This window comes from Amphiprion ocellaris, chromosome 14 (assembly GCF_022539595.1).
Source record: "Amphiprion ocellaris isolate individual 3 ecotype Okinawa chromosome 14, ASM2253959v1, whole genome shotgun sequence".
In the NCBI taxonomy this organism is placed as follows: Eukaryota; Metazoa; Chordata; class Actinopteri; family Pomacentridae; genus Amphiprion; species Amphiprion ocellaris.
The window spans coordinates 35,357,349-35,371,992 of NC_072779.1; the positions used below are offsets into that span (position 1 = coordinate 35,357,349).

At 43.1% G+C, this 14,644-nt stretch overlaps 2 protein-coding genes across 2 annotated transcripts; both read left to right on the forward strand.

The window, feature by feature from the left end:
• Positions 1–3,479: 3,479 nt before the first annotated feature.
• Positions 3,480–5,501, forward strand: LOC111575716 (GTPase IMAP family member 7-like). Its single transcript, XM_035953175.2, has 3 exons — positions 3,480–3,552; positions 3,663–3,767; positions 4,735–5,501. Exons 1-3 carry the CDS (start codon positions 3,480–3,482, stop codon positions 5,499–5,501), a joined length of 945 nt encoding a protein of 314 aa, XP_035809068.2.
• Positions 5,502–7,205: 1,704 nt separating this feature from the next.
• LOC111575713 (uncharacterized) lies at positions 7,206–14,529 on the forward strand. The gene is made up of 5 exons (XM_023280996.3): positions 7,206–7,270; positions 8,030–8,311; positions 13,157–13,276; positions 13,346–13,489; positions 13,900–14,529. Exons 1-5 carry the CDS (start codon positions 7,228–7,230, stop codon positions 13,965–13,967), a joined length of 657 nt encoding a protein of 218 aa, XP_023136764.1. The 5' UTR covers positions 7,206–7,227; the 3' UTR covers positions 13,968–14,529.
• The last annotated feature ends 115 nt before the right edge of the window (positions 14,530–14,644 follow it).

Genomic DNA, 14,644 nt, shown 5'->3' on the forward strand with positions numbered 1-14,644 from the left:
TCACTGACAGGAATGATTGATTACTATCCATCACTGACAGGAATGATTGATAACTATCCATCACTGACAGAAATGATTGATTACTATCCATCACTGACAGGAATGATTGATTACTATCCATCACTGACAGGAATGATTGATAACTATCCATCACTGACAGAAACAGTAGGAATGATTGATTATTATCCATCACTGACAGGAATGATTGATAACTATCCATCACTGACAGGAATGATTGATAACTATCCATCACTGACAGAAACAGTAGGAATGATTGATTATTATCCATCACTGACAGGAATGATTGATAACTATCCATCACTGACAGGAATGATTGATTAAGACCCATCACTGACAGGAACAGTAGGAATGATTGATTACTATCCATCACTGACAGGAATGATTGATAACTATCCATCACTGACAGGAATGATTGATTACTATCCATCACTGACAGGAATGATTGATTACTATCCATCACTGACAGGAATGATTGATAACTATCCATCACTGACAGGAATGATTGATAACTATCCATCACTGACAGAAACAGTAGGAATGATTGATTATTATCCATCACTGACAGGAATGATTGATAACTATCCATCACTGACAGGAATGATTGATTAAGACCCATCACTGACAGGAACAGTAGGAATGATTGATAACTATCCATCACTGACAGGAATGATTGATAACTATCCATCACTGACAGGAATGATTGATTACTATCCATCACTGACAGGAATGATTGATAACTATCCATCACTGACAGGAATGATTGATTACTATCCATCACTGACAGGAATGATTGATAACTATCCATCACTGACAGGAATGATTTATAACTATCCATCACTGACAGGAACAGTAGGAATGATTGATTATTATCCATCACTGACAGGAATGATTGATAACTATCCATCACTGACAGGAACAGTAGGAATGATTGATTATTATCCATCACTGACAGGAATGATTGATAACTATCCATCATTCCCGTTAGTGAGGACATTCATGGTTCCAAAAATAAATGATCCGAGTGGTGCAGAAAAACACAGAATTAGAAAACAGAAGAAAAATGGTGAAAGGATAAAGATCAGGCATTTATAGGTGGTGTGGGATGGATGGAGGGATTTTGTTTGATATTGAATCTCTGCTCTCAGATCCCAAACTGGTTTCAGCATCTTGTCCAGGCTGATCCATCTGACAGCTGTCTGGTAACCAAGGTCACCATGTTCACTCTAATCTCCTCCAAAAACACAACAAACTGTCTGTAATTTGATGCTCTCGCCCTGATGAAGTTAACTACTTTAGCTACAACGTCAGTCACGTGGTTGATTTTTAGCACTAACTTATACACCACCAGCACCCCTCCTCCTCACCCCCCACCACCACCCCTCCTCCTCACCCCCCACCACCACCATCACCCCTCCTCCTGCCATCCTCCTCCTGCCACCCTCCTCCACCACCCCCTGCCTCTCCATAACAGCTGATCAGGTGAGAAGTGAGCTTAAAAAGATCAAAACCAGGAAAGCTGCAGGTCCTGATGGAATCAGCTCCAGACTCCTTAGAGACTGTACAGACCAGCTCTGTCAGGTGCTGCTGCACATATTTAACCTGAGCCTGATTCTGGAGAGGCTTCCTGTTTTATGGAAGACTTCCTGCCTGGTTCCTGTCTCTAAGACCAGGAACCCCAGGGAGCCAAACCACTTCAGACCTGTGGCCCTCACTTCTCATCTGATAAAGACCATGGAGAGGATCGTCCTCAAGAACCTTCGTCCCCAGGTGAGCCAGCATCTGGATCCACTGCAGTTCGCCTACCAACCGAACATTGGAGTAGATGATGCAGTGCTCTACCTGCTGCACAGATCGCTGACTCACCTGGAGAACCCCAGCAGCACTGTGAGGGTCATGTTCTTTGACTTCTCCAGTGCTTTCAACACAATCCAGCCTTCTCTGCTCAGGGTGAAGCTTGAAGGAGCAGGAGTAGACTGTCACCTGGCTGCTTGGACCATCGACTACCTCACCAACAGACCACAGTACGTGAGGCTTCAGGACTGTGTGTCTGATGTGGTAGTCAGCAGCATGGAGGTCCACAGGGGACAGTCTGTCCTCCTTTCTCTTTACCCTGTACACATCGGACTTTCACTACAACTCTGGTAGCTGTCACCTCCAGAAGTTCTCCGATGATACAGCCATTGTCGGGTATCTGAGGGGGACGAGAGGAAGTACAGGACGGTCATCTCTGACTTTGTTGACTGGTGTGAGCGAAACCATCTGCAGCTCAACGCCAGTAAGACGAAGGAGATGATCATTGACTTCAGCAGGAGGAGGACACCCCAGACTGCACCGGTGAACATCCAAAGTTTGGACATTGAGATGGTGGACACATACAAATACCTGGGTGTTCACCTCAACAATAAACTGGACTGGACACATAACACTGAGGTCCTGTACAAGAAGGACCAAAATCGTCTCCACCTGCTGAGGAGACTGAAGTCCTTTGGAGTGTGCAGATTAATAATGAAAACTTAGAGAATTCGATGTGGACTTACAGTGACTCTGCATTATGAACTACAGATAACAGTGACAACAGAACAAAAGTCAAATGAAACATCCTTTTGATAACATTGTAATTGAATCAGTTTCTTTGTGAATAGCTCTACGACAGAGAAGAGGTAGCAAGGATCGACCTCTAGGTATGAAACTTTCCTCCAGTCTGAATGACTTCTGCTCTTTAACCACAGCTAAAGTTGGACCTGAAGTCTAACTGTAACACCCTCGACAGCAACAGACACAGGAAGTGTTTCTGCAAAAGGTGGAGGAAGAGGAATATTCCAGCAGAGAACCTCCAGAGAACCAGAGTCCACTCATTTCTGCTCACATTCTTCTCTGTTTTCTTCAGGTGCTCTTTGCTGGAGAGGTTGTGTTGCTCTACCTTTCTCCGGAGAACACCTCAAAGGTTCTGCTGGCTTCAGGACTCACACTGTCCAGGTCCTGGTTCCACTTGGTTCTAGAGGAGAAGCTCTGGTGTGATGATGTTCTCTGGATTCACTGTGGTGGTAGAGAGGTTGATGTTATTATCTGTCCTCTACAGCACCTCCTGGTGTTTGTTTTGTGATGTTTTGTGGTTGTTTAGCGTGTTTTATAGACATTATTCCTATTTTTGTGGTCATTTTGTGTCTCTAGGTTTGTTCTGCATCTTTTTGTGATTGTTTTGTGTCTTTTTGTGTTGGTTTTTCACCACCATGCTTCACTATCAGGACCATGCACTCACCGTGGTGGTCCTGATCAGGTTCTCACCAAACATCTGGATGTTTTAGACAATTTGTAGCTCATTTCGGGCATTTTTGAGTAATTTTGAACAATTTTGTGTCATTTTGGATGTTTTTGAACTCGTTTTGGACAAATTCTAAAACATTCCGGACAATTTTGAATCCTTTTGGACAAGTATTTACAGTATTTGTCATCTACAAATGTCTACAACACCTTCTGACCTCATGCAGCCCCAGATCATCATCACACCACCACCTCCAGCTTCACTCTCAGGTCTATGCATCCACTGTGGTAGTGCATATTCCACCTGTGTTATCTCTGAGTGCCCTCAGCAGCCAGACGGAACATCAGCTGCTTCATTCTTTGTTCTGTTTCTGCTTCAGACTTCAGACTGGTTCTAGTTGGGAAAACTGGATCAGGGAAGAGCTCCAGTGGAAACACCATACTGGGAAGAGACGCCTTCAGTGCAGCCATCAGCCAGTCCTCAGGTGACTCAGTGCTCATGTCATGTTGAGGTGTACATGTACAGATCCAAGTACAGAACTAAAAAGAGAGTGTGTCTCCTACTGTTTTTACCTCAATATCATTGTCACTATTACTTTTTACTTCCTAATTTAGCCTCAGGGACCCCAGACACACATCAGATAAAGAAATGGTTCCATCAGGCTGGAATGAAGGTTCTAGACTGGTCTCCCCAAAGTCCTGACTTAGACCCATCAAGAACCTGAAGAGCCAAGTCAGAAAGACAATAAATGGAGTGGAACGTCACCAGAACTGGTGCCGTTCATCTACATTTGTTGTCTTTCTGTCTCAGACTTGAGTCAGTTAAATTGATAGTAAAATGATACTGCCACCTCCATGCTGGATGGTAGATATAGAGTCCAGAGGAGTTCAAGATCAACCAGAAGATTGAAACCAGAAGAACCAAACTGAGGAGGAAACGGACGAATTTAACCAAATATTAACATTTCTGTTTATTTATGATCCAGCAGGTTTAGTCAAATTTCTAGAAGATCTTTAATAAATCTATGAAAGAACCAAAGTTCATGATTGATTAAGTGACAAAGATTCGTGTTTCAATGATTCATAGAACATTCAGAGTTACAGGAGTTACTGGAAACCACAGACTGAAATGGTTTAGACAGACTTTATAAGTGGATGGAAACTTTTATTCATGACTGTAAGTTATCTTTGATTGCAGGATTGCATTTAATGTGTGATCCAGTGAGAACAGATGTATAGGCCATAGGGGAAAGACTTCATTTGTCACTTGATCCAGTTTTTGAGTATCTGGGACTCTTCATTAACCAACTGGACAGTTGTTTATTTCTCTGTCTCGGCCAAATGACATAAAAACACATAAATGTAATGAGAGGAGGTGGTCCAGGTTCTAAGTGATGGTGGGTGATTGGTGGATGTTCCTGTGGTACCAATCACGCTATTTTCTCTCCTCAGTCACCAGACAGTGCCGGAAGCAGACTGGAGAGGTATTTAGCAGGGAGGTGTCCATGGTCGACACCCCCGGCTTTTTCGACACCTCCATCCCTGAGCCCGCCCTGAAGAGGGAGATCTCCAAGTGCATCAACATGTCGGCCCCGGGGCCCCACGCCATCCTGCTGGTAATCAAGGTGGGGCCCTTCTCTGCAGAGGAAAGAGACGCCGTCAAGAAGGTGGAGGAGATCTTTGGAGAGGATGCCTGGAGGTACACCATGGTCCTGTTCACCCAGGACAACCCAACTGCAGCAGACATCCAGGGACAGCTTCAGGAGGTGGGATCTGAGCTGCAGGAGATCCTGAAGAAGGCCGGAAACAGGTACCACGTCTTCAACAACCTGAAGGCCAACGAACGCACTCAGGTCCTGGGTTTGCTGAAGAAGGTGGAGGAGATGGTGGCTGCTAATGGAGGACAGTTTTACTCCAACTACACCTACCAGCAGGTGGTCGAGATGTTGAATCAGAGAGAGTCGCAGCTCAGAGAGTTCTACCAGAAGAAGCTGGAGGACGAAATCAAAGCTGTGGAGTCCAAGTACAAGAAGCTTCTGAGTGATGCAAAACAGGAGCGGCAGCAGGTGGAGGGAGAGCTGCAGGTGGTGGTGCAGGAGCTGGGGCGGTTCTACCAGGTGATGCAGAATCAAGTCCGGCAGGTCGTGGAGCAGATGGTGGAGACTGACTCCATAGAAAACATCTCCAAGTTTCATCAGACCCTCAGACTGATTTCCTAAACTCTGCTCTCCACTGACGTCTTCTCCAACGATGTGGGGACACCTGAAGGGACAAACATAGAGGACAGTGCAGAGGACAGGCAGAAGACAGTGCAGAGGACAACACGTCTACCTGGGGACACGGCATGAAGAATGCCAGAACAAAGTCACTACATGTGATAAAATACTAATGCTTCCATTTATTCAGAAGATATTAACCCTTCATTTACTCTCCATAGCAGCTCTGTGTTTTTATTCATCAGACTGAATGCACCACCCCACTGTGGTGCATTATGGGAAGTGAACGTGAACACGCTAACACACCAACACACTAACACCCTCACACGCTAACACCCTCACACAATAACACCCTCACATGCTAACATGCTAACCTGGACTGCGTCATGAAATCTTTCTGGAGGCATGTTGCCATGGTGACCCTCCAGCCGGGTATCAGAGAAACCGTTGTCTCTATGACATCATCTAATGAAGACTAGTAGATGTCTGCCTCCGGTTCATTGCATTGTGGGAAACATATGCTGGCGTAATGCTTCCATCCCATAATATTCCCCTGGAAACAGTTTCCACATCCCGCTGGGGTCATGCTAAGGTTTCAGATGTTAGCACTCAAAATGTCCTGTTAAGGTGGAATTAAAGTTTCAGACATTAAACGCCAGAACTTTACCAGAACTTCACCAGAATTTAACCAGAACTTCACCAGAACTTCGCCAGAACTTCACCAGAATTTAACCAGAACTTCACCAGAACTTAACCAGAATTTCACCAGAACTTAACCGGAACTTTACCAGAACTTCACCAGAATTTAACCAGAATTTCACTAGAACTTTACCAGAACTTCACCAGAACTTTACTAGAACTTCGCCAGAACTTTACCAGAACTTTGCCAGAACTTAACCTGGACTTTATCAGAACTTTACCCAACCTTCATTTGTTAAAGATCATCTCTGAGCCCCGTCAGATTCACCGTCTCCCTCCTAACCGCTAAATGCAGAAATGAGAAGTTTCTTCTCTGCTGTAGTTCAGTTTGTTTCTCTGCCAGATGTCTTCCAGGTTTCAGTCCATCCCATAAATATCGCCATCAGCCTGCTGTTGTCAGCTGGATTTTAATAATGCTCACTTCTGGTTCTTAGTTCTGCTGCTGATGTTCCACAAACTAATACTGCATTTTTCATACAGCCTCTAGGACTGATAGACATCAACCTTCACTGGATTTACAATGTCCACCCAAGAACTTAGCAGCTCTGATTAGTGGTACTATGAGTCCTTCTAGACCTCCTGATTAATGGTACTATGACTCCTTCTGTACCTCTTGATTAGTGGTGCTATGGCTCCTTCTAGACCTCCTGATTAGTGGTACTATGAATCCTTCTGGACTTCCTGATTAGTGGTACTATGACTCCTTCTAGACCTGATTAGTGGTGCTATGACTCCTTCCTTCTGATTCCTGCTGCTTCACTGGTTTTTTACTTACATTTTAAATCTACTTTTAGAGTGTTTGTTTCTGCTGCTCTATTGAGAAGTAATTTGATTACTGAGTAGAATCAGTGGATGTTTCAGCAACTCTTCCCAGGCCTGTACTGTTGTGTCTGAAGGTGTGTTCTAGTCATTTACTGGAAGGCGGCATCGTGGTCTGAAACCTCAGCCTACTTTCAGCCACTCAGTAGCCATTTCCTCCTCAGGCTGAAGTCTGAAGGTGGAGCTCAGAGTCCTGCAGATCAGTCCAATCATGGTGACCGGTGTCTGGATGGTGTTTCTACTGATGGCTGAAGGTCAGTCTGTGGATTCAAGCTTCTTCTGAGATACATGTAGACGATCTGTAGATGATTTGTAGACAATGTGTCACTTCCTGTCTGGCATTCTGTGGTCAGATCCAGGAAGCACAGCGGTAGGAATCAGACATGTTGAAGGAACTTAAAGACTAAAACAGAAAACCAGAAGGAAGATCAAACTGAGGAAAAAATTTCAGTTAAAATATTCAGAATCCTCAGATTTGGTTTGATGAAAAGCAAACAGAGAAGTGTTGATTTACAGGAAGTGAGTGTAGCAGCAGCCCTGAGGTATGATCCAGAGATGTGAAGCTAAAACTGAAGCTGTTCTCAAGTTTAGGTTCTGGATGGTTCATCAGCAGCAGATCAGAACGTGTTCTGGTTTTACAGACCACCAGCAGTTTTCCGATCCATCAGGAACTAGTTTAAAATGTTGGTTTGATTTAAACTAGATGTATTTTGAACTTTTTTAGTTGTTCTGAACTCATTCTGAGTCATTTTACTCCACAGGGTTTGAAGCTACTTTGCTCCATGTTTCAGTTGTTTTGAGTTAATCCTAGAGTCAGTGAAAAACGAACAAAAGTCATAGTTGGATGTTTTAAACAGGTTTCATCATTTTGTCCTTTCTGAGTCATCCTGAGCAGCTTTTAGTTTTGTTGCTCCATGTTTGAATTGTTTTGGACAGACTTTGGACAGTGAATTAATATTTTTCTGCTGAATCTCACCTGGATGTGGTGGTGTGTTGTGGACCTCTGGCTCCAGCTGTGTCTTCAGAGATCATCACGGTATCAGCTGGTGGAGACGTCCTGCTGCCGTCCGGTCTGCCGACTCAGCTCCAGGGAGATGTCCGGTGGACTCATCGTCATCTGCTGCTCAGAAAGAACCAAACCTCAGCGTGTCTTCATGGACGCTGCGAGCTGCTGAGAGACGGATCGCTGAGGTTCAGCCGAGTTCAGACCGGAGACGGAGGAAACTACACCCTGGAGGTGTTTGATGAAGGAGGGAAGCTGCTGCATAGGAAGGACTTCCTGCTGCAGGTGGAGGGTGAGTCTACAATTACAGAGACTGACACCATCCGAAAAACACCAACCAACAAACACAACCGAAAAACACCCACCAACAAACACCAGACACCAACCAACCAACAAATACCAACCAACAAACACCAACAAACACCAACCAAAAAACACCATCCAACAAATACCAACCAACAAACAAACACCAACCAACAAACACCAACCAACAAACACCAACCAACCAACACCAACCAACAAACACCAACCAACAAACGCCAACCAAAATAATGTAAATGATGTGAACCACTGTTAATTCAATTCGATTCAATTAATTTCAATTCAATTCAATTCAATTCAATTCAATTCAGTTTTATTTATATAGCCCCAATTACAGGTCAAAATGTGTCAAGACGCTTTGCAGAACCCATATGCCTGAACCCCCAGAGCAGCCCTAAGGAGACAGTGACAGGAAAACACCCTTTTAACAGGAAGAAACTTGGAACAGAACCTGGATCTTTATGTGGGGGAACCCATCTGCTGCTGGAAGGAGGGTAGAGAGGAACAGAAGAGGTAGAGGGGGGTGGGGAACAAGGAACATATAATACACAGTGTTATATATAGCCTATTTTTTATATATATATATATATATATATATATATATATATATATATATATATATATATATATATATATATATATATATATATATATATATATATAGCAGGTAGTAAAATTCAAACAGTAAGTACATGAACATATCAAGTATAGTGAGGGTAATGCAGGGGAGACTGGTGGAAATGGGCAGCTGGAAGCAGTGGGCTGGAGGAAGGTCAGCAGCAGCATCCCACAGTGGACATGATGGAGACTAGGCCAGTTGGTGGGAGAACAACCACAGATCTGAAGCATCCAGCTCTGGGACCAGGGACACTTAGAGAAAGGACACAAGGAGAAACAGAGTGAGTGTAATGCAATGACGGCATATATATTAAATATAAAGGTAGGCAGAGAAGGGCTCAGTGCATCCAGAGAGGTCCTCCAGCAGGAAGACTCCAGCTGACCCCTCAGGGTCCCCCAGTCAGTCCTAACTATAAGCTTAGTCAAAAAGGAAGGTTCTAAGCCTGGTCTTAAAAATAGAGAGGGTGTCCGCCTCCAGAACCCAAACTGGGAGCTGGTTCCACAGGAGAGGAGCTGATAACTGAAGGCTCTGCCTCCCATTCTACTTTTAGAGATTCTAGGAACAACAAGTAATCCTGCAGTCTGAGAGCGAAGAGTTCTGCTAGGATAATATGGTACTATCAGGTCTTTAAGATATGATCGAGATTGGTTGTTAAGAGCTTTATATGTCAGAAGAAGGATTTTGAATTCTATTCTAGATTTAACAGGAAGCCAATGAAGAGAAACCAGTATAGGAGAAATATGATCTCTCTTGCTAACTCCTGTCAGTACTCTGGTGAACTAACGGATATTTCACGGTAACGGATGCTTAACGGTAACAGATGTCTAACGGTAACGGATGTTTAACGGTAACAGATGTTTAATGGTAGCTCATGTTTAACGGACCGCTAACGTCTGATTCTAACGGTAACGTACCGTCAACAGACGGCGTTCCTCTGGTTTGGTTACTCTGAGGTGTCGGGTTCAATTCAATTCAATTCAATTCAATTTTATTTATATAGCGCCAATTACAGTCAAATTGTCTGAAGACGCTTTACAGAACCCATATGCCTGAACCCCCAGAGCAGCTCTAAGGAGACAGTGGCAGGAAAACACCCTTTTAACAGGGAAAAAAACCTCGAGCAGAACCCGGCTCTAATGTGGGGGACCCATCTGCTGCTGGCTGGGCGGGTTGAGAGGGACAGAAGAGGTAGAAAGGTAGAGATAGAGGGATGGAGGTAGAGGGATGGAGGTAGAGGGGTAGAGGTAGAGATAGAGAGGTGGGGGGGACACAAGGACCATAAAACACACAGAATAATACATGCATGATAAGACAGATGATACATGCAAAGTACAACTAACATGGAAACTGATTATAGTTTACTGCTATGGTGTACGGCTCTGACATTAAATATACTACATATATAGCTGGTGGTAAATTCAAAAATATGTAGATGAGCAAATCAAGTATAGTGAGGGTGATGCAGAGTAGATTGATGGAAATGGGCAGCTGGAGGTGGGAGAACAACCACACATCTGAAGCATCCAGCTCTGGGACCAGGGACACTCGGAGAAAGGACACAGGGGGAAACAGAGTGAGTGTAATGCAATAATGGTATATATAGTAAATACATAGGTAGTTAGAGAAGGGCTCAGTGCATCAAGAGAGGTTCCCCAGCAGTCTAGGCCTATAGCAGCATAACTAGGGGCAAACTAAAGGGACGTCAAGAGGGGACGTCAGTTGTGCAAATGAAAACACCAGCTCACCCCGTCAGGGTCCCCCAGTCAGCCCTAACTATAAGCTTTGTCAAAAAGGAAGGTTTTAAGCCTGGTCTTAAAAATAGAGAGGATGTCCGCCTCCCAAACCCAAACTGGAAGATGGTTCCACAGGAGAGGAGCTGATAACTGAAGGCTCTGCCTCCCATTCTACTTTTAGAGATTCTAGGAACAACAAGTAAGCCTGCAGTCTGAGAGCGAAGAGTTCTGCTAGGATAATATGGTACTATCAGGTCTTTAAGACATGATGGAGATTGGTCGCTAAGAGCTTTATATGTCAGAAGAAGGATTTTGAATTCTATTCTAGATTTAACAGGAAGCCAATGAAGAGACACCAATATAGGAGAAATATGATCTCTCTTGCTAACTCCCATCAGTACTCTGGCTGCAGCGTTTTGGATCAGCTGTAGATGTTTCAGAGAGCTTTTGGGACAACCTGATAATAAGGAATTACAGTAGTCAAGACTAGAAGTAACAAATGCATTGACTAGTTTTTCTGCATCAGTCTGAGACAGGATGTTCCTGATTTTCACAATATTTCTCAGGTGGAAAAAGGAAGTCCTACAGATTTGTTTTATGTGCGAGTTAAAGGACATGTCCTGGTCAAAGATAACACCGAGGTTCCTCACAGTAGTACTGGAGGCCAATGTAATGCCATCCAGAGAAACTATATGCTTTGAAAGCAATTCTCTAAGATGTTTGGGGCCAAATACAATGACATCAGTCTTGTCTGAATTTAGTAGTAAGAAATTATAGGTCATCCAGGTCTTTATGTCCTTAAGACAATCTTGAGGTCTAGCTAGCTGATTAATTTCATTTGGCTTCATAGATAAATACAATTGAGTGTCGTCAGCATAACAATGGAAATTAGTGCTTACTAATAATGTTGCCGAAGGGAAGCATGTATAATGTGAACAGTATTGGTCTAAGACAGACCCCTGAGGAACTCCATGATTAACCCCAGTATGCTCAGAAGAGTCATTGTTGACATGCACAAACTAGAACCTGTCTGATAAGTAGGATTTAAACCAGTCCAGTGCTGTCCCTTTAATGCCAATACAATGTTCTAGTTGCTGTAATAAAAGTTTGTGGTCGATTGTATCGAATGCTGCACTAAGGTCCAATAAAATAAGTATAGAGACCAGTCCATTATCTGACGCTATGAGAAGGTCATTAGTAACTTTCACCAGAGCTGTTTCTGTGCTATGATGCACTCTGAAGCCTGACTGAAACTCTTCAAACAAGCTATTCCTTTGTAAATGTTCACATAATTGATTTGCAACTGTTCTTTCCAGAATTTTGGAGAGAAATGGGAGGTTGGAAATTGGTCTATAGTTGGCTAAAACATCTAGATCTAGAGTGGGCTTTTTAAGTAAAGGTTTGATTACAGCAACCTTAAAAGCCTATGGTACATAGCCTGTTACTAGAGAGAGATTAATCAGATCTAACATTGAGGAATTAATTAAAGGTAAAACCTCCTTGAACAGTCTAGTTGGGATAGGATCTAAAAGACATGTGGATGGTTTGGATGTAGAAACTATTGAAATTAGTTCAGAGTTCTGGTTTGTTGTTTCAGCTGCTTTCGGGTTCAGAGCCACATGAAACTTTGAAGATCAAAAGTGAACTCAGACTGATTTAAATCTTCCTTTACTTATTTTTCTAACCAGTTTTACTAAAAACATGTTTTATCCAGAGCAGCTATAAATGACTGAATCTTCTTCCAGACTCTGAGCTGCTGTTGAGGCTTTCAGTCGATGTTCAGGCTGCAGATCTGATATTTCTGTTCACCCTCCGTGTTTCAAACCTGAACCAGATATTTGTGTCTACAGAGTTTATTTTAGTGTTTGAGACTCTGAGTGTGAACACAGATAACCTCCACCATGACCTTGTTTCAGCAGGTACCTGAAGACCAGCTTCAGAGGTCCAACAGGTGTCAGATCTGACCTCAGCATTTCTGGATTTGTCTTGTTTTGTTCTTCTTTAGACAGTTTAGGTCTATTTGTTGTGGCCGTCTTGTCTCCTCATACTGTAGATAATCAACTATTTCCTATTTCATCTCTAGTTTGAGCTTTCTGAGTCACATTTTGGCTCTTTAACGTCTTTTTCTTGTAGTTTTTGGTCACATTTTATCTCCTCATCCTGTAGATGTTCTTCTATCTCCATGTTTCCTCTCTATTCTGCTCATCATCAGTAGATCTTTCTCCATGCTGGATGGATCTCCAACAACTAGATCCTCTGTTCAGTGTTTCTGTTTATTTTAGTCTCTCTGAGGAAACACTGCCTGCAGTTCAACCTGAAACTCTCTGGTTCTCCCGTTTAGAGAGGTTCTAATGAGACATGGAGAACCAAGGGATGATTTTGAGCTCAGCTTTGATGATGATGCGTTCAAGGACCATCAGAAAGTTGAGTCAGATGATGTTTAAATCAGCTGCTGTGTCTGCAGATGTGAGCAGCAGCATCAAGAGTTTGACCTTCATCTTGTGCCTCCTCCTGTCCTTCCTGCTGCTGCTCCTCATCGTCATCTTCATCCTGAGGAGGAGGAGTCAGAGGACGACCATCACAGGTACAGCACCCAATCAGAAGCAGCCTGACACCTGGTTTCAGTAACTTACAGTCTGCTCACCTGCTTCAGGTGTCAAGGAGGAGAACGTCTACATGGTGATGCATGGTCGCCGCGGCAACAAGGAGGAGAACATCTACTCAGTAATGCATGGTCGCCGAGGCAACAAGGAGGAGGAGGAGGCAAAGCAGGAGAAAGAGGCGGAGTCTCTCTATGGTAACAGCAGCAACACATGCCGCAGAATAACAGCGATGCTAACAACAATGCTAACAGTGATGCTAACAGTGATGCTAACAACAATGCTAACAATGATGATAGCAATAATGCTTACAGCAATGCTAGCAATGATGCTAACAACGATGCTAACAATCATGCTAAAAGTGATGATAACAACAATGCTCACAACAATGCTAACAGGGATGATAATAACAATGCTAAAAACAATGCTAACAATGATACCGATAATGATGCTAACAGTGATGCTAACAGCGATGCTAACAATGATGCCAACAATGATGCTAACAGCGATGCTTATAGCGATGCTAACAGTGATGCTAACAGCGATGCTTATAGTGATGCTAACATTGATGCTAACAGCGATGCTAACAGGTTGGTTTTCCTCTCAGTTCCCTGTCGTGCTCCTGGATCCATGGAAACAAAAATCACAGTGGAGGACGAAGACATCTATGTGTGATGACCAATCACAGCTGATGCCATCCAACACCTGGATCACCTGACTTTCATCTGACCTTCTGAGCTCCTTCAGGTTCCTCCAGCTCTTATCCTTAACTCTGTGAAATTTTACCTTCAGAATTCAGAATCACTTCTATCAGGTTTATCCTCACATTTAAACCTGAGTCTGAACAACATCTGAGGAACCATTAAAGATAAAACCTGAAATGTTGTGTTATTTATCATTTTTGATCCAGAATTATTATTGATCTAGAATCAGTTATGGATCCAGACTCATACAATACACTCTAAGAAATTTCCCTGTAAGTTTACAGTAAAGAGCTGGCAGCTAAAGTTGCCAGCAGCGCACTGTTATTTTACAGTAATCCTACCGTATTCTACAACAACAGTTTAATACTGTAAAAAATATTACGGTATTATGCTGTTTAGAGAGCTATTTCCTGGGGCTTTCAAAATGAAAGCCCCGGGAAATAGCATAGCATAGAAATGGCTCAGACAAGAGATGACTTTTCAACATTAAGCTTTTATTAAAGCCAACATTGTATCAAACATAGTTCAAAAACTGACTTATTTAACCCATTAAATTTTAGTAACATACAGTCATTTCCTCATGCTGAACAGGTTCTCATTGTGCATGTTCTAGTTCAGGTACACTGAGTTTGGTTTCCATTTTTCCTG

Bases quoted from the DNA above. Each gene is read 5' to 3' on its own strand.
- LOC111575716 (XM_035953175.2), top strand. From the start codon at position 3,480: ATGTCTACAACACCTTCTGACCTCATGCAGCCCCAGATCATCATCACA. The intron at 3,553-3,662 runs GTCTATGCATCC...TTTCTGCTTCAG, and splicing joins ACCTCCAGCTTCACTCTCAG to ACTTCAGACTGGTTCTAGTT. The intron at 3,768-4,734 runs GTGACTCAGTGC...TTCTCTCCTCAG, and splicing joins AGCCATCAGCCAGTCCTCAG to TCACCAGACAGTGCCGGAAG.
- LOC111575713 (XM_023280996.3), top strand. From the start codon at position 7,228: ATGGTGACCGGTGTCTGGATGGTGTTTCTACTGATGGCTGAAG. The intron at 7,271-8,029 runs GTCAGTCTGTGG...CTCTGGCTCCAG, and splicing joins GTTTCTACTGATGGCTGAAG to CTGTGTCTTCAGAGATCATC. The intron at 13,490-13,899 runs GTAACAGCAGCA...TTTTCCTCTCAG, and splicing joins AGAGGCGGAGTCTCTCTATG to TTCCCTGTCGTGCTCCTGGA.